Source organism: Perognathus longimembris, chromosome 1, assembly GCF_023159225.1.
Source record: "Perognathus longimembris pacificus isolate PPM17 chromosome 1, ASM2315922v1, whole genome shotgun sequence".
Lineage (NCBI taxonomy): Eukaryota > Metazoa > Chordata > Mammalia > Rodentia > Heteromyidae > Perognathus > Perognathus longimembris.
This window is the reverse complement of record NC_063161.1, coordinates 102,357,652-102,376,118: the sequence shown is the minus strand read 5'-3', so window position 1 is coordinate 102,376,118 and position 18,467 is coordinate 102,357,652. Positions and strand designations below refer to the sequence as shown.

The window sequence follows — 18,467 nt, the reverse complement described above, 5'->3', positions numbered from 1 at the left end:
CTCTCTCTTTCTCTCTCTCATTGTACTTCTTCCGATGTAGACTATAATCTCAAGTTAAAATATTCAGATAACTGAATGAAATATCCAAAATCAAATTGTCACCCAGCACAGTAGAAGGAAAGTCTAGTGGAGGAAGTATGTTGCATGTTCTAGACATTGCCATGTTTTTACTAGGAATTTGATTTTTTTTTAATAACCAGAATTCGGGTTACAACTCTCAGCTTGTCAGTAATTTACTCATATATCCATCACAAATACATGACTGTATATATTTATGAATGATCTACAGGTTATCATACTGTTTAATCTAAGCATAATCTTATTTCAGCTAGAAGGTTATGTGGCAAATGTCCACACTGGGAGAGTTTTCTATTGTAGGAAATTAGGTGATCTTAACTTGATTTTTGTTGATATAATTTTGTATTATTCCCATGCCTTGCTGTGTCATAAAGGAAAAGCTTGAAACACAGAGAATCAGTATACAAATGGTTTGAGGGTAAGAGATGTGTAAAACAACTGTAAGAAGGCCAAGGACAGAGGATGTAGTAATGAAAAGAAGATGGGTAAGGTGAACAAGGGCTGATGAAGAAAATATCACGGGGGTGGGTTGAAAGTGGGTGGAGTGGGAACCCTTGTTGACATCAACCCTCTGCCCCATGGATCTATAAGCCAGGTGGACTATCCACTGAACCCCGGTGGACAAGCAGCCCAGGCCAGTAGACAACATCACGGGCAGTCCCTAAAGGCTGGAAAACCCAGAGCAGTAGAGACCCATCTCAAAATGTCTCACCTATTTTTGATTCATCTCCTTGGATTGGGGTTGTTGCTGAGCCAACCTTCTAGAGCATGGATCCTGGACATGTGGTTGGATGAAGAGATCAAGGTGTGTGGCCGTGAATTTGCCCGCACAGTGATAGACATTTGTGGGAGGACCTCTCATAGAAGAATGGCTTTGAGCCAGGAGGAGCCACATCTGGAGTCGGGGCCCTCGACAGGTGAGAACATCCCTCCATCCCTGGCCTTCCCGCACTTCCCATTGGTTGGCTTCTGGCTCCTGACCAATAGGAAAGCTCTCTTGCAATAGGGGGGACACAGACCACTTCGAGATCTCATTGGTTACCAGAGCTTAGCCACAACTGAAGCCTGTAAAGTTTGAGCTTTTCCTTTATAACTTGGGTTGAGTCTCACTGTGAATCTTGCCACAGGTCTTAGGCTGCTAGCTCAACCATCAGAGAAGGGGATACCACCTAAATCTCACCGAATTCTGGCAGGGGTGGGCACACTCCTACATCCAGAGGGAAAGCTGGGCAGGCCAGATAGTAGGTGTGATAGTAACTAGGGACCTGGTTGGAACACCAATTTGGGGGATGTTGCAAAAAGTGAGATGGTGACCTGGTGATTGAGCCTTTCTGTGTGCCAAAGGACATACGGTGGCACTGAGAGACCAGGCCCTAAAATGAAAGACAGGATTTTACATTTTGTGTCTCTTCTTTGTCAAAAATGAACAAACAAAAACTGGGTTGTGGCTTATATCATGAAGATATTTTTAAAGTGTAATATCTCCAGGTGCTGGTGGCTCACGCCTGTTATCCTAACTACTGAGAAGGCTGAGATCTGAGGATTGCAGTTCAAAGCCAGCCCAGGCAGAGAAAGTCACTGTAAGACTCTTATGTCCAACTAACCACTCAAAAACCAGAAGTGGAGCTGTGGCTCAAAGTGGTAGAGTGCTAGCCTTGAGCAAAACAGCTAAAAAACAGAGCCCAGGCCCTGAGTTCAAGCCTCACTACCAATAACTAAATAAAATGTAATATCTTGGGAAAGGCCTTAAACTCCCATTTCTTAATTGGGTATTGAGGTTTAGTTGAAAGAAACATGGAAGAGACACAAAAGTGGCTGGATAACTAAAGAGAAAGCTCAAAGGTGATTAGAGAGAAGGGACACTTGCTCTCAGATCATCATGACTGATGACCTTATTGATACTTTTAATTTGTGAAAGCTGCAATGCACACACTTGGGAAATACCTCCAAATTGAATACAGCTTAGATAGATCTGGGCAAAATCAACTAACAATACCTTCCTCAGAACCTTTCTCCATCTTTAAGCAGCATGCATATTTATGTATATTTAAACATTCTCTGTTAGGCATTTGGATCATTTCAAATTGTTGCTGAAAATATTTTGCTGAGTATATTCATGTATAGATGATGGGAGTTATATTAACTTAGAAGAGATTTGTTATTTTAAAGTATTCTAAAATAAGTCTCTATATTACTACCCAGTACAACATTTAACTGGAAATAACCTTTAAAAATACTGCCTGTAGGTAGGGATTAATAGACTTTTACTAGGTAGGGATATATTAGGTAGGAATTGTTCATATACCAGTAATTTGTGGTTTCTATGAGTTTTACTACCTCTATGTTGATAGGTTTTATTTGTTTTTAATTAGAAAGTTAATAGCTAACTATTTTACCTCACAATGGACACTCAAATTCCACTCCATCTTTGAGAAAGAATAAGATGTGTTTTTAACTATAATAGGCTTCCTTGATGTGAGATTCAAACAAGGAAAAGTAAAGCACTTAGTAGGTTTGTGTGTTTGGGGCTGGAATTCAAGTGGTAGAACACCTACCCAGTATGCTCAAAGCCTTGAGTTCAATTCCCAAGACCAAAAACTGGAGGTGTATGTTTGTATGAATTCTGATAGATTAGAATATTATCCTTGAGTCTTGGCTCTTTCTCTACCTTTAAGAATATAGAACGTTATCAAATTTCCTGGACATGCAATAGAGACCCATTCATTAAGGTCCCAATCAATAATGCAAATAAACATTTGCAATGAATAAAGTGAATTCAGCATAGGATAACTTACTGTGGGGGAAAAAAATCAAAACTTCTGGCATACATGAAATTTTATCAGTCATGGCCAGTTAAGAAGTTGAATAACGGCTGAGGATATAGCCTAGTGGCAAGAGTGCCTGCCTCATATACACGAGGCCCTAGGTTCGATTCCCCAGCACCACATATACAGAAAACGGCCAGAAGCGGCGCTGTGGCTCAAGTGGCAGAGTGCTAGCCTTGAGCGGGAAGAAGCCAGGGACAGTTCTCAGGCCCTGAGTCCAAGGCCCAGGACTGGACAAAAAAAAAAAAAAAAAAAAAAAAAAAAAAAAAAAAAAAAAAATACAACAAGAAGTTGAATAACGGGAAGCATCAGAAAAAAAAGACAAACTAAAATGGTTGAAATTTGTCACTGGCTAGAAGAACAACTGAGACATTTGCTGCAGAACTCACACAAAATGCATCAGCCCAACAGCCCCCACCTAAATGAGGGTCTCGCTTTTCTCTGAATAGTAGTAGATGTCTGTTAGCCAGGCATCAACTTCCCACACTTATATCTTTTGATTTCCTTGTTTCCACTATTTTAGAAATAATGCTGCATTAATAAAAGCAGAAGGATAGTTTTGCTCTCTGTAAAGAGCAGTGTGAATAGACCCAGGCTTACACTATAAATGAAACTTGATCACGGTTTCCAATTTCTTTGTATAATAGACCTCTTAGATTGTGTAATTGGAAAGAATATGTTTTTAGGAGAAGACTCATAAACTGTAAATTTTTTAAACACAGGAAACATTTTTTAACTTAAATATCTTAACTGGCAGTGCCAGGAACATAGAAAAATTCAACAAGTGCTCAACTGATTTAATATAAAAAGAAGGAAGATATCATCTGGTTGTTTCAGGTTTTTAGCCCAGGTTCTTACTTGACAATTCCATCAACATAGGGATTAGCTTGTCTACTGCAGTAGAAGAAACAACTATGCTAAGGAATGTACAAAGATACCACAGAAGGTGTTAATCTCATAGGGGAGACTATGATGTTTTATTAGTATGCTTTCCATCGCTTTTTCTCTATACCATAGTATTGACAGAGGAAACAGTCTGGGGAAGAGAGATGGCAAAATAAGTGTTGAAGAGATGACAGAGACTTAATTCCCTGTCACTTTGATCTGAACAGTTGAAAGTTCTGCCTTTTAAATTTTATCCTCAAGTAGTGACTTGCCTCTGTAGCTTGGTAGCTTTCAATAATTTTAAAAAAATCCATCTTCAAAAATTGCTATCACAACTTGGAACCTTGTTAACAATGAAGAAAATTACTCAGGTAAAATAATATTCATTAGTAGGCAAAATGTGTTTTCAATGACCAGCAACTTCAGTAAAATGTAAAAGAGTACAACACTGTTTTGATAAAGCTGTGACAGGATAATAAAGACAGATGACAGAAGGTTACAGGGAAGAAAGAACTTTAGTAAGATCCCAGTAGTGGAGTACTCCAAGTTATACATAATCAGACTACTTAGATCTTATGATACATGTTGACTCAGTTTAGTTATATTAAGATCATGCTTTCCTTTTTATCTTTGTAAACATTCCTCGATGCACCTTGACATGAATATCTTTTCTTTCTCTTCACTTTTGTTTAACTTGACAGAACCTATGCCATACTACATCAACAAAGATACTGATCTCTTAAATATGATGTTGGAATTCATTCCAAATTTGCCACAGGAGCCAGAGGCAATGCTGACAGAGAAGCCACCATTATTGCTAGAGCTACAGCAACAATATGCACCCACATTAAAGGATTCAAACCTCAGCTTTGAAGAATTTAAGAAAATTATCCGTAACATACAAAGTGAAGCAGAAGACAAAAGTCTTTCAGAACTAAAATACTTTGGCTTGGATAACCACTCCCGAAAAAAGAGACAAACTGAAATGCTATTGAGTAAGAAATGTTGCCAAGATGGTTGTACAAGAAGATTAATCACTAAGTTTTGCTGAGATGAAGCTAATTGTGCACAATGAATCTTAATATCCACACACAATTTTGATGACATTTTACTGATGCCTCTTCCCCCTGCCCCACACCAATTATTAGAATATGAGAAATCAATAAAAAATAATCTGGACTTTTCCTATGGCAAAAAAGAAAACTTGGCCTTGTTGTAGTTTCTGTTACTAATACTTTATCTTTTTGTCTTTTATATTAACAGTCTCATCACATGATTGCTTTTTAATGCTATCTTTTTAAAATCACCATTAAAATCTTTATCGTTTTAACATGTTATAGCTCACCTTACTAAAATGTCAAACACCAAAACATAAAATGGGTCAAAATACTTTCTATTTATTTTGACCCTCAGTTCACATATGTAGAAAGCCACAAACTTGAACTGTGCTGAGAGATCTTATACAAATTTGTGCTTTGTTATTACCAGATCCAGATCACTGGGTTAGGGGCTAGAAGGTTCTTGGACTTTTCAGAGAAAAAAATTAAACAATTCAAGAATGGAGACAGAGGAGGCTTTAGCAGGCAAAGGCTTATCACTGCAAAGAAAAATGAAGCAAAAGTACCTTCCCAAAAAAGAGAGCTGCCCCAAGACCTTGAACTTTTATTGTGGTCTTGGAACATGGATGTGCTCATTCCTAAACAACTATTGTGTGTCATTAATTCCTGAAGGCTGAATTATGCATCATGAGTACCTCCTACACTGTGGGCTGGCAGATTTGTGGCCATCGGTGGTTAAATGGATTGTGCACATGGGTTTTCTGTGACCTTTAGGGACTGTCGATATGATTCTCCTGTAACTCATGAGTTCAAGAGTCATCCTGCTATAAGTTGTGAATTCTAGTCATATCAGTGGGACAAGATGTGATTTTGGGAGAGAAGGATATGGAAGACTGATCTCAAAGCCTCATACTCACTAAGCAATTGCTCTGTTTTTTTTGAGCTACACCTCCAGCCCTTCTGATTTTTTGTTTTTGAGCTTAAGTCTCATTAATTCTACCCAGTCTTCCCTTGAACATGAGACTAATTTTTTTGTCAACATCTAAGCCACTGTTCTCAGCCATCAGTTTTCCTAACTCTTTGCTTAACATATTTTCATTTCCAGGAGGATGGGCACTTATATTCCCATAAGAGAAGGGCTGTGGGTCACTTCTTCACAAATGACTTTTTGCTGAATAGGTGCTACCTACAGATAATGGCCAAAACTAAGATGAACAATAGAATGACCTGGTAGCCTTATGGGTCATGGTTGTCAATGAAGTTTATCTTGTGATATTGGCAATACTATATAGAAGCAAACTGATATGTTTAGATGGGAGCTTTCCTGACAGTCGTTTAACGAACTTGTGATGGTGCCTTTCCCTGGCACCTATGCCTTCCCCAGCCGTAGGTTTCTGCCAGGGTTGAACAGCAGCAAATTGGGTCCCGCCCAATGGGCAGCTCTACATTGCAATTGGAAAGCTGCATCCATACAAATTGTACTACTATCCAAAACAAGCTAATAGGATAGCTGAACAGGTCTGTAGACCACAATTCTCCATTACCCTCCTTGTTCTTGTGATTTGTACTATCCAAGCTCCTTCCTCATCTATACCTGCCTGTTGTCCTCTAGGTTTGAGAGAATTTTCATGAATTAATATGCATTTTGTCCTGGTATTCATGATAGCTGATATGATCTGAACACAAGTAGGAGACTGATATATTCACTTAGCTATCCTAGCAGAGGAGAGGCAGTTCTAACCCTATGAGGTCTTATGTGCTTCCAGCACAGAATGGCTCTATACATTTGATATGCATCTCTTCATTTTCATTCCTGCTTTTCTGGCCTTGGAGCTTTCTATAAACTCACCAAGACAACACTGGGTTCCCTCTTGATTGTATCTTATCACAAATTCTGCCACAATCATTCTATGATATCTTTGTAGTCTTGTTTTTCCTACCTACCAATTTCCATTTTTGAATAATCTTTTGCTCTTAGGGGGAAAAATCCCTTTATCTTATCATATAAAATCTTTGTAACTTTGATACTCATTCTTTCCCCCTACCATACTCTGTCAATTTTATCTCAGCACAAATATCACAACAACCTTTCTGTGACAAACTATTAGCCCTCTGGCCTTGCTCTCACTTTCACACTTTCATTTTTTGAAGCATCTCTTTCCTTTATGGCAAGATCTTATTTTCACTGAAAGTATTGTCTTATAAAAATTCTGTCTTACTTGAAACAATTTTTCTATGTTGTCATTGTCTATTTACCAGTACCTTTATACTTTAAAAAATTAAAACCATATTTGTGATTAAAAAAAAAGGCAAATTAAGATCATCTATTCACACAGAGCTACAGGTCTTATGCAGACTTCCTTGCCACTGTGATTTTTAAAAGGACCTTTTAAACATTTCCCCCCAACTTTGGTTTCACAATTATAGAATGTTATGTTCCAGCCTAGGGTTGGCTAAAGTAAGAAAACTCCCAAACAACCTTGAACTGAAAAACCATCTTAGTATAAACCAGAGAAAGACAGGAGAGAAAATTCACCAAGAACTACAAATCTTTAAATGTTAACCCTGTAGTTGTAGTTTAGATAGGAAAGTCAAATTGAGGGGTAAATATTTAGTCTTTCCTGACACTGAGGGATAAGTCAACTTACACTGTTGAGGTCTTCCCTTAGCCTCCATAATTATGCACATTTTAGAAGGTTGGGACTCAGATGAGAAAGTAAAAACTGAACAGGCAACCTAACTCATACTGACTGAGAATCAGGCTGGCTTACTGGACAAATCCAGAGTTACCCAGGGCTTCTTCCCTCCCATATGGACAGGGGCCCTCAGTGCCACAGCCCTGAGCAGATTCAATGAGACACAATCAACCATTCCCCTTCTAAATTTGATCTCATCTACCTTTGGAGTTGAGGTTGATCATGTTTCTAATGCCCTTTTGTTTGCATCTAGTACTGGGTGTCTTTGGTGGGTGTCTTTCTAAGGATATGTCTTGATCAATGCTCAGACTGTTCTCAGTTACAGAAAATCCCTTTAACTTGGAGCCTTCCACAAGCCATTGCTTGAATGACTCAAAGACAACATGGCTCCTAGAGGATGGCCAAAGTTTTGGCTTGCCTTTTACCTAGCTTATGGTCTCATCTTTCCTCTTATGCCCTACAGCTTTCCTTCTCTGCTTGATCTGGATTGATGAAGGCAAAGAAGGCCTTCATTAGGTCTGAAGAGGGCCTATAAGAACAGATTATGTATTTTCCAAGGATCATTGAGGCCCTAAGTCAGGCCCTACAGTCGTGTGTCAAGAAGACATGGGTGAAGCCATATTTTCATGAACACTAGATATCAGATACAGACCAGTCATGATAGGACATCGTTGCTTCTCTGGATACTGTAACAGTAAAAAAAAAAATGAAACATGATGCTGCATGTTTGATATGAATCAAGCATTACTCTGTGGCAAAAAAAAAAAATTCATCCCATAATTCCTTCCCCTACCAATGTGGAAATAGAACAGCAAATTAAGTATGAGACAAACTAGCTAATACAAGATGAGTTGGCTTGGGATCCATAAAGGATAGGGAAAGAAGTTTGAAAAAAATGAAATTGAAATGGACAAAAATTTTAAGAAGGACAAGCCAGAGGGATTGAACTTGGATATTATTCAGGGTCCATACAGCATTGCATGGATAGAGTCTTGTGGTGGATGAAAAATTCTAATGTTCCTCTGTCCCTACAACTTTCTGCTTCCATGGGAGTCTTCAAGCAGCAAGTGTCGTAGTGACATTTAAATCTTTAGCTCCTGCCCCTCACATGAACAAGTCTGGTTTTGATCTCCAGAAAAAGAGACAATGAGCAAGCATATGAGGAACAGAACAGACTAACCATAATCCAAAGAAGATAATGACACTGACTGTAGATGACTCTTCAGTCTTCCATCTGGCACAACAAGAGATATTACTGTAACTGTGTCCTTGGGTTAGAGGCTTGGTCATTTCAGAGAAAGAATTCAAAGATGAACACAGAGTCAAGTTTTCATGCAAAACAAAATGAATGTATATTCTCAAGCTGGAAGAGAGGGCAGGCTTAAAAAAAGAGGGCTGCCCTTCAAGTTGCCAAGACCTTGATTTCTATTTTGAATTTCTGTTTGGGCCTGTAGTCATGGGGTGATTATTCTTGGAGAATTGGATTACGTGGTCTTAATTGTAAACCATAACTTTGGACATTATAGCAACTTAGCATAGTTGATGATACACAAACTCAAGCATTTTCAAACAGGAGTTTTACTTTGAAGCCTAGAGATAAAAAGACAATTTTTAAAGGAGAAAAAGAATAGGTACATATAGACAAGGACTGACAATTTAGTAGGATGCTATTAGTTCTTTTGAACTAATTTATTAAGGAAATATACTTGTATTATAGTGAACATTTTAGGACGTAGGTGTTTTTTTTTAAGTAAAATAACTAAAATGTCTTAGAAACTTACTAGAAAGGTACTTTGCCATTGAGCTACATCCCAGCCCTAGAAAGCATTTATAGAAATGTTAAGATAATGTCTTCCATCTCTAATCAGAAGTTAAAGAGATTAAGACACAAATACTTGTATTTCAAGATTCACACAATGAAGTCATATCTAAATCTCTTGCATTAACTAGGTCCTCACCAAAGCCATTGAATAGCTTCATAAATGGTTATTTGTAGCCTCTGAGAACATATGCCATTTTGGATCAAGCCAAGAAAGGTACTGTCTAAATGGAACACTCAACTCACAAGAACAAAGACAATGTGCAGAAAACTTACAGTCTCAGTGGCAGAGAGAAAAGCTATTCCCAGATCATGCCTTGGCCACTGTGGCACATCTGTTTCTCCATAAAACCCATGGAGGAAGGGCTTCTCAAATCCACATCTACATTTACTCAGAGGATGACTTTCAAACTGGTAGAAGATAATAGGCAGTTAGCCACCTACTGTACTCAGCCGCTTAGTGTCTTTAAAATATCTAATGTAGGTTAGGGGACTGAGTTCAGTGGAAGAGCACTTGCCTGGCATGTGCAAGGCACTGGGTTTGATCCTCAGCTCTGCCAAAAAAAAATAATCTAATGCCTGTGCTACTAAACAGAAACTATTCATTATAGCTTACAGAATTTCTCATATTAAAATTATTTATTACTTGAGGGGATGGTGGGGCTGATGGAGGAGAATTATGGAAAAAGGGGTGACATTGTACTCATAAAGGTGCATTGTACTCATAAACTGACATATTGAATTGAAAGCCCTTTGTACAACTTCTCAAAGATAATTAAAATATTAGCAATAAAAATTAAATTACAATTTATTTTTTATTATTATTTTTTTTATTTTTTGGCCAGTCGTGGGCCTTGGACTCAGGGCCTGAGCACTGTCCCTGGCTTCTTCCCGCTCAAGGCTAGCACTCTGCCACTTGAGCCACAGCGCCACTTCTGGCCGTTTTCTGTATATGTGGTGCTGGAGAATCGAACCTAGGGCCTCGTGTATCCGAGGCAGGCACTCTTGCCACTAGGCTATATCCCCAGCCCCTAAATTACAATTTATATGTTGTGTCAAAATTGTGTTCTCTGTAAATAAAAGAAAGTCATAACAGCAGCTTAAACAACTTCCATGGAATAAGCATGTAACACTGATTAGCCCCTTAATGAAACCAGTAAGCCCTGCCTACTTTTCAATTAGCCATATTAGCATATTGGCCTTTCTCCTGATGCTTCCACATGGCTCCTAAGATGGCTACTTCATCTTCCTGTATTCACATTTGCTTCAGGCAGAATGTTGAGGGAAAGCAATAAGCCTTAGTGATTAGACCAGAAAGCAAAGGCTTTTTGAGAAAACATCAATCTATGCTTTTGTTGTATGGACCTGAACTGTGTCACATGGTTATTGCTACCTGCAAGAGATATGAGAAATTACCTCTGACATGGATAGCCTCCAGAGTTGAGGTATTCAGGGAGAAGGTCCTAGAAAAGGAGACTGGGAGTTAACCTATAGTTAAAATAATGTTCTCTGGCCTTGTATCTATAATGACTCTTGGAAAGACACTGATGTTTCTTATTCTTCATCATCAGATTCACTCCACCTAGCACTGGATCCTAGGATACTGCGTATGGAAGGAGGGGAGAGATCTCTGGAATCCAATCAACAGAAATCACAGTCCCAGGATTTATTAGACATACAGATGGAAATACTTATTTTCCTTTTAGAAAGGTATCTTTAAGTAAGAATGCTGAAAGGGATGACATTGAGCAAAACACATTGTATTCACAAAGTACTTTGTTAAATGGCAACTCCTTTGTATAACTTTTTTGTCTTGGGACTCTGCCTGAGCACTGTCCCTGGCTTCTTTTTGCTAGCACTCTACCACTTCAACCACAGTGCCCCTTCTGGCTTTTTCTATATATGTGGTGCTGAGTAATCAAACCCAGGGCTTCCTGTAAATGAGGGAAGCACTCTACCACTAGGCCATATTCTCAGCCCCTGTATAACTTCTTAAAGATAATAAAAAGTATATGGAAAAATTAAGACTATCAGGTACTTTTAAGTCAAGTACCAGTAATTCATGCCTGTAATTACTAGCTATTTAGGATGCTGAGATCTGAAAATCACAGTTCAAATCCAGCCTAAGCAGGAATGTCAGTGAGACTCATCTCCAATTAAACCATTAAAAAGCCAGAAGTATACCTGTGGCCCAATTGGTAAAGTGCTGGCTTTAACTACAAAAGCTCAATGACAGCACCTAGGCCCTGACTTCAAGCCCCAGGACCGGTATGCACATAAAAGGTACCTTCATTTCTTCTGTTTTCAAAATTAAAAACCTAAAAAGCTTTTAGGTTTATATAAAAAATATACCAAATAGTACAGTGAGTTTCCTTATGTACCTTATTTTATATTTGTGTAGTTGATTTGTACCAATTTATGCACTATTATTGACACATTATTCATCATTATTAATGATTAATGGTTGATAATATGTTAATTATTAATAGTTATTAATTCATTTTGTTTTGTACATTGTATAACTGAGCATTTGTTAAAAACATTCAAGTGGGATAACTTTTTCCCAGAGAAGATTTTTATTAATTTATGCTTAATATACAAGTAATTTCCTAGGACCATTTCAAAACACATAGTTGAGTTAGTAAAAAACATAAAATAAATATCATAGTTTTCTGTGTTGCAATGTCGCTAATGCATATCCTACAAAATTAAGAAGACCAATGGCATGAGTGGGGGGAGGAGTGATGAGTAAGAATGTTGAAAGGGGTGACACTGACCAAGGTATTTTTTTAAATTTATTCTGTTTCCCCAAAAACTTGAAGGCTGGGTTTGACCAAGGTATTTTATATTTGTAAACTGCTTTGTTAAATGGAAACTCATTTGTACAACTACATAAGATAGTAAAATAATACTAATAACTATTATTTTTAACAAGGATAACTTACTACAACATTATATTGAAAAAATACGATAGCTTCAAGCTAGAACTCAGTGTAATTCCTTAGAAAGGCAAAGTCAAAGAACAACAAAAGAAACATTAGGAAATGGGTACTTGAGAGGAGTGAGGTGGGATCAAGGGAATGGGGTTAGATGAATGAAGAGGAAAAGGTGGGGGGAAATGCAGGTAAAAATGCAATGCATATCCTACAAAATTGAGAAGACTGAGGGACCGGGTGGGTTGGTGGGGAGAGGAGAAGTGAGAATGTTGAAAAGGATGACACTGATCAAGATGTATTGTATTCATAAACTGATTTGTAAAATGGCAACTCCTTTATACAACTACTTTATACAACTACTTAAAGATAATAAAGATTTTTAAGGAACATAAAATAACCCTACCTGAAAAAGCAAATAAATTCAATGTGAATAAAAGTCCAAATGATAGAGTGTTAGTCTCCAGTTCAGTTGCTGGCAGAGAAGAGATAGATAAGACTAGATGTTTCCTTTGTGACTCAAGTAGAATAATATTCCAAGACTGGTGGTTTTGTATTCCCATGTTCTAAACTGAGAAGAACCATGAAACATGATGATGAAAACATGATGATGATAAAGGTGGTCTGATCATTCTAAGGTTAACATGAGTCAGAACTGTTGATATTATTTTACTACTTATCAAAAAAAAATAAAGCTAATCCTTCAACGAATGGTTTGGCTGAAAAGGTTGAAGTATTCACCAATAATAGAGACACCAGAGAACATTCCTTTCAGAAAATGAGAAGGATTACAACAGAGAAATTTCTCACAATTTTAATAATCAGTGGTGACTGAGTGGGACCTCATTAAAGGAATAATCAAGATTACAAAGGCAAGTTCAAAGAATGAATCTATTACTATTATCAGTGATCACTGATGAAATAACCACAATCATCATAACCCTGGTCATCAGTATCCGTGAGCTACAATATCAGTATTGTCTTCTGGGTTTTTATTACAGAGTAAATCTTTCATTTTTGTGATACAATTATCACTACAGCAAACTGCCATCAAGGCACTGAAAAAATCAATTAGCCCTCCCCTTTCTTTAGGCTGTTGTATCTTCCTTAAGAAGGATTGTCTGTCAGAAATGGTGACCTTCAGCTCGTGTGGAAAGTCAGGAATGTATTCCGAGAAGATATTTAAGGCTTCCAAATCTTTGTAGCTAGAAAAGTCTATGGTATCTGTTAGGTCAAACAACAACAACAAAAAGTGACAAGGATGAGATGTGAATATACATTTGTATCTAAGAGAATAAGATAAATTGTAATTGTTTTCATGCTGCAAAGCAAACATTCATTCTGAAACCTCAAATGAGCCCTGGAGCTTGCCCTTCTCTCCTCCCTCTTCCCCCATGGTGAGTCTTTCGGCAGCTTCCCTTTCTCCCACCTTTCTCTGTTTTGCCCATCCTCCTGCCCTGGCTGCCAAGGGGCTGCCAAGGCTTCAAATGTCTCTTTGGTCTGTTTTCTATCCATTATGTGTCTCTCTTGTGGTGAGATTAGATTCTTTTAATAATAGCAAGGGGCAATGGAGAAATTTACACTTAAAGAATCTGCTACTGGGGCTGGGAAAGTGACTAAGCAGTAGAGTGCTTCCCTAACGTGCATGAAGCCTTGGGTTCGATTCTTCAGCACCACATAAACAGAAAAGACTGGAAGTAGTGCTATGGCTCAAGTGGTAGAGTGCTAGCCTTGAGCAAAAAGAAAAAGAAGCCAGGGACAGTGCTCAGGCCCTGAGTTCAAGCCCCAGGACTGGCGAAAGAAAGACAGAAAGATAGAAAGAGAGGGGGGAGGGGAAGGAAGGAAGGAAGGAAGGAAGGAAGGAAGGAAGGAAGGAAGGAAGGAAGGAAGGAAGGAAGGAAGGAACTGCTACTGCACAGTGAGGCTGAACACAACCCATCCCTCCACCCCACTCCCACCCCAATGAGATCCAAAGTGAGCTTTCAGATTGCTCAGTTGCTGAAAGCGTCCACTGCTCAATAGAGAACCAGCTGGGAGGAAAGATGGAGCACTCACCTGACAGTTGGGTTTGTTGCATGAGGAATAATTCCTTTTCCACATGTGTTGCTCTTCCAGCAGACAAACTGCAGAGCTGTTCAACGACTGAAACTAATGGGTTTTCACAGATGAGATGAAAACGTGCTGTGGAGTGTGGACTGGTCTCATTGGGCATCAGGCTCAACAGTAGCCAGGCTCCTAGCAGATAAGACAAGAAGTGTGGCATCGTGGATCTGTTCATTCCTGCCCTGGGCTTTGCAGGGTTTCTATGGGGACTGTTGCTGCTGTTGCCTACAAATCTAAGTCTGTGTTTGTGCCCAGAGCTTCAGGCTGCTTTTCTTCCTACGTGGCTCAACCAGCTTTTTAAATATCCCTGGAGCTGTCACTCAACAGGAGTCATTGGTGACAGCCCTGCCCCTTCCACACCCAACTCTGCAGTATTTCTTCCCTCCACTTCTCTTCACTTTCAGTCCTCCCTTCTCACATTACACCTCTCCTCCCTCCCAGGAATCTTCTTCTATGTTCTTCCTCCTTTTCTGTTCTTTCTTTCTAGATAGTTATTTTTATGGTCACTGAAATGTTTGTAACCTTTCTGGTGTTCCTTCTCTGATCTCAAACTCTCTGACTGTCATAGTTTGACAGTCATACTGTAGTAAAAATGGCTGTAAGTATGTATGACGGTAAAGATGGTTGAAAAAATATATATGCATACCTGACTTGTAAACTCTCTACAAACACTATCTCTGTTAACTCCTCTTGAATAAATGTATATTTTCTTTTTATTTTTTGCTGGTCCTGGGCTTGAAATCTGGACCTGGGCATTATCCCTGAGTTTCTTTTGCTCAAGGCTAGGGCTCTACCAATGAGCCACAGCACCACTTCCAGATTCTTCTGAGAAGTTTATTGGAAGTAAAGAATCTCACAGGGGCTGGGAATATGGCCTAGTGGCAAGAGTGCTTGCCTCATATACATGAAGCCCTGGGTTCGATTCCCCAGCACCACATATGTCGAAAATGGCCAGAAGTGGCACTGTGGCTCAAGTGGCAGAGTGCTAGCCTTGAGCAAAAAGAAGCCAGGGACAGTGTTCAGGCCCTGAGTCCAAGGCCCAGGACTGGCAAAAAAAAAAAAAAAAAAAAAAGAATCTCACAAACTGTCCTGCCCCATCTGGCTTCAAACTGCAATCCTTAGATGGATAGAGGATTATATGTGTGAGCCACCAGCACCCAGCTTAAATATGTGTTTGCTTCCCAATTCACCTCACATTGATTTATAGTTTTTCTTCGTAGTATTATAAGGATAGATAGAATTCCATGAATAGGGCAGTGGTGGGAAGATATATTTATTGAATAACTGATTTTTACAAATGATGAAAAAGGCTTTCAGTTGGGGCTGGGGATATAGCCTAGTGGCAAGAGTGCTTGCCTCGTATACATGAGGTCCTGGGTTCAATCTCCCAGCACCACATATACAGAAAAAAATGGCCAGAAGTGGTGCTGTGGCTCAAGTGGCAGAGTGCTAGCCTTGAGCAAGAGGAAGCCAGGGACAGTGCTCAGGCCCTGAGTCCAAGACCCAGGACTGGCCAAAAAAAAAAAAAAGGCTTTCAGTTATCAGTATGTTAAAGTAAGTCTTGTAAAAGGTATGAAAATTCACAGTAGCATTAATTTAGGCACCTATAATAAAATCTTGAATTCACAGGACATATTTTTATTCATTTTTGGGGGGAGGGAGATTTGAATCTTGAGATCAAAGGATAATCAACGTTTACTATTTACATCTATACTCCAAATGTCCTGCAAAGGAGTTCCTGTAGTTTTTGGTAGGACTTGGGAAGTGTTGATGGCAGGTCTCCTAAAGTGTCCAAATCTATTACATTCTACTCATTTCTTTCTTTACTTTTATTCATCTGGATAACCAGCCAATCTTCTTTCCATCCATAACAGAAATATTTTAGTTTGTGATTTCACTCTTTAGAGACTAGAAAACACATCATGCACACACATATTCACACACCCACTCACAAGCACACAATACAGAGGGACAGAATATCTCTCTCGCTTTTCTTGAATATTTTTATTATCTCTAAGAGGTTATAAAAGGAGTTGCCACTTACCAAAGCAGTTTATGAATATGGTGTATCTTGATCCATGTCACCCCCTTTCAACATTCTCACCCATGCCTCCCATCCTATCTCTTCTCTCGCTTTTCTTAATTTTCAAGTTGCATGTTGATATTTTTGCCATTTAACAAAGGAGTTTATGATCTGTGTCATCACTTTGACATCTTCACCTCCCTTCAACCCACCCCTTCCCTTATATTTCTCAATTATGTGGTATATACCATGACTCCTTGCCTGAAAATTGCCCCATTTCCCCTTTATTCTTCTACCCCATTCCCTTGGCCCCACCCTCCCCCCTTGCAAATACCCATTTCCTTGGCACTTATTTTGTTGAGTCTTGACTTAGACTTTTTAAAGAATTATACTATTTGAGCTCTCCATAGAGTCTTTTATACTTCAGTTAATTAATTTGTAACTACTTGCTTACTACCCAATGTGTTTACTTTTAGATTTAAAGGCATATTCTAACTGCCACAAACATCTCTGGCCATGAAGGAAATGCAAATCAAAACAACTCTGAGATTCTACCTCACCCCAGTTAGAAAGCTAACATCAAGAAAACTGACAACAACAGTGCTGACATAGACATGACCAAGAGAACTGTTGGCTGGGCTGGGAATGTGGCTTATTGGTAGAATGCTTGCCTAGCATACACGAAGTTCTGGGTTCAATTCCTCAGCACCACATAAACAGAAAAGGCCACAAGTGGTGCTGTGGCTCAAGAGGTAGAGTGCTAGCCTTGAGCAGTGCTCGGTGCTCAGGACCTGAGTCCCAAGCCCCAGAACTGGCAGAGAGAGAGAGAGAGAGAGACAGAGACACAGAGATAGAGACACAGAGAGAGACAGAGACAGAGAGAGACACAGAGAGAGAGAGAACTGTTGGTATGAAGCTTATTCAACCGCTCTGGAAAGCAGTATGGAGGGTTCTCAAAAAACTAAACATAAAAGCTACCCTAACCCAGCTGGGCACTGGTGGCTCATGCCTGTAATCTTAGCTACTTGAGAGGCTGAAATCTGGGGATCGTAGTTCAAATCCAGCTCAGGCAGGAAAATTCATGAGACTCTTACCTCCAATTAACCACCAGAAAACCAAAAGTGGTGCTGTGGCTCAATTGGCAGAGTGCTAGTCTTGAGCTGAAGAGCTCAGGGACAACACTCAGGCCCAGAGTTCAAGCCCCACAACTGGGGGGGGGGGGGACACCTGCCTTAACCCAGCAATTCCACTCCTGAGCATGTAGCCAATACAGTTCAAACAAGAATACACTAAAGATACCAGTACAACCATGTTAATTGCAGCATTATTTACCATAACCAAGATATGGAATCAGCCCAGATGCACCTCAATGGATGAATGATCAAGAAAATGTGGTATATATACACAAAGGAATTCTATGCTTCCATCAGAAAGAATGATATTATACAATTTGTAAGGAAATGGAAAGACTCTGTAAAGATTATATTAAATGAAGTATGCTAGACTAGAGAAAGACAGGAGAGTTCTAACTTACATTCTTTCAAAATAATTGAACAATCAGGATTGATTGTATTCTGCATGTGTTTTGTGGGAATGGGTGAGCCAAAAAGACTTATCATTCTTAAATAGCACAATGTTCTTGGCAATGGATACCTCAGATAATTATCAAATTCTATCCTGGTTGTCTTTGTTTTTGTTTTGGTGCCTATCATGGGGCTTGAATTCAGGGCCAGGGCACTGTCCCTGAGCTTTTGTGCTCAAGGTTAGTGCTCTACCACTTGAGCCATAGTTCTACATCTGACTTTTTGGTGACTAATTGAATATAAGAATAGACTTTTCTGCCTGGACTAACTTTGAACTGTGATCCTCAGGTCTCAACTTGCTGAACATCTAGGATTACAGGCATGAGTTCCCATGGGCTGGCTTACCTTAGTCTTTTAGCTCAAAAGACCCATATATTTCTATGACTCATTTGGTTTTGCACCAATCTAGGCAGGTTGTATGCTATCTAGGAACCTGCAGATCTTGATGTAATGAAGTAGCAAAT

General features: G+C 39.1%; 2 protein-coding genes across 2 annotated transcripts; one reads left to right on the top strand and one right to left on the bottom strand.

The window, feature by feature from the left end:
• Nucleotides 1-781: 781 nt before the first annotated feature.
• Nucleotides 782-4,839, top strand: LOC125355481 (prorelaxin H2-like). Its single transcript, XM_048351882.1, has 2 exons — nucleotides 782-995; nucleotides 4,490-4,839. The coding sequence occupies exons 1-2, from the start codon at nucleotides 782-784 to the stop codon at nucleotides 4,837-4,839; spliced, it is 564 nt and encodes a 187-aa protein (XP_048207839.1).
• Nucleotides 4,840-13,243: 8,404 nt separating this feature from the next.
• LOC125352355 (prorelaxin-like) lies at nucleotides 13,244-14,612 on the bottom strand. Its single transcript, XM_048347454.1, has 2 exons — nucleotides 14,350-14,612; nucleotides 13,244-13,518 (listed from the first exon to the last, which is right to left on the bottom strand). The coding sequence occupies exons 1-2, from the start codon at nucleotides 14,570-14,572 to the stop codon at nucleotides 13,244-13,246; spliced, it is 498 nt and encodes a 165-aa protein (XP_048203411.1). The 5' UTR covers nucleotides 14,573-14,612.
• Between the last annotated feature and the right edge of the window lie 3,855 nt (nucleotides 14,613-18,467).

Excerpts from the sequence above, each read along its gene's own strand:
- LOC125355481 (XM_048351882.1), top strand. The coding sequence starts at position 782 with ATGTCTCACCTATTTTTGATTCATCTCCTTGGATTGGGGTTGTTGCTG. Across the intron at positions 996-4,489 it reads GGAGTCGGGGCCCTCGACAG|AACCTATGCCATACTACATC; the intron begins GTGAGAACATCC and ends TTAACTTGACAG.
- LOC125352355 (XM_048347454.1), bottom strand. The coding sequence starts at position 14,572 with ATGAACAGATCCACGATGCCACACTTCTTGTCTTATCTGCTAGGAGCC. Across the intron at positions 13,519-14,349 it reads GCAACAAACCCAACTGTCAG|ATACCATAGACTTTTCTAGC; the intron begins GTGAGTGCTCCA and ends TTGACCTAACAG.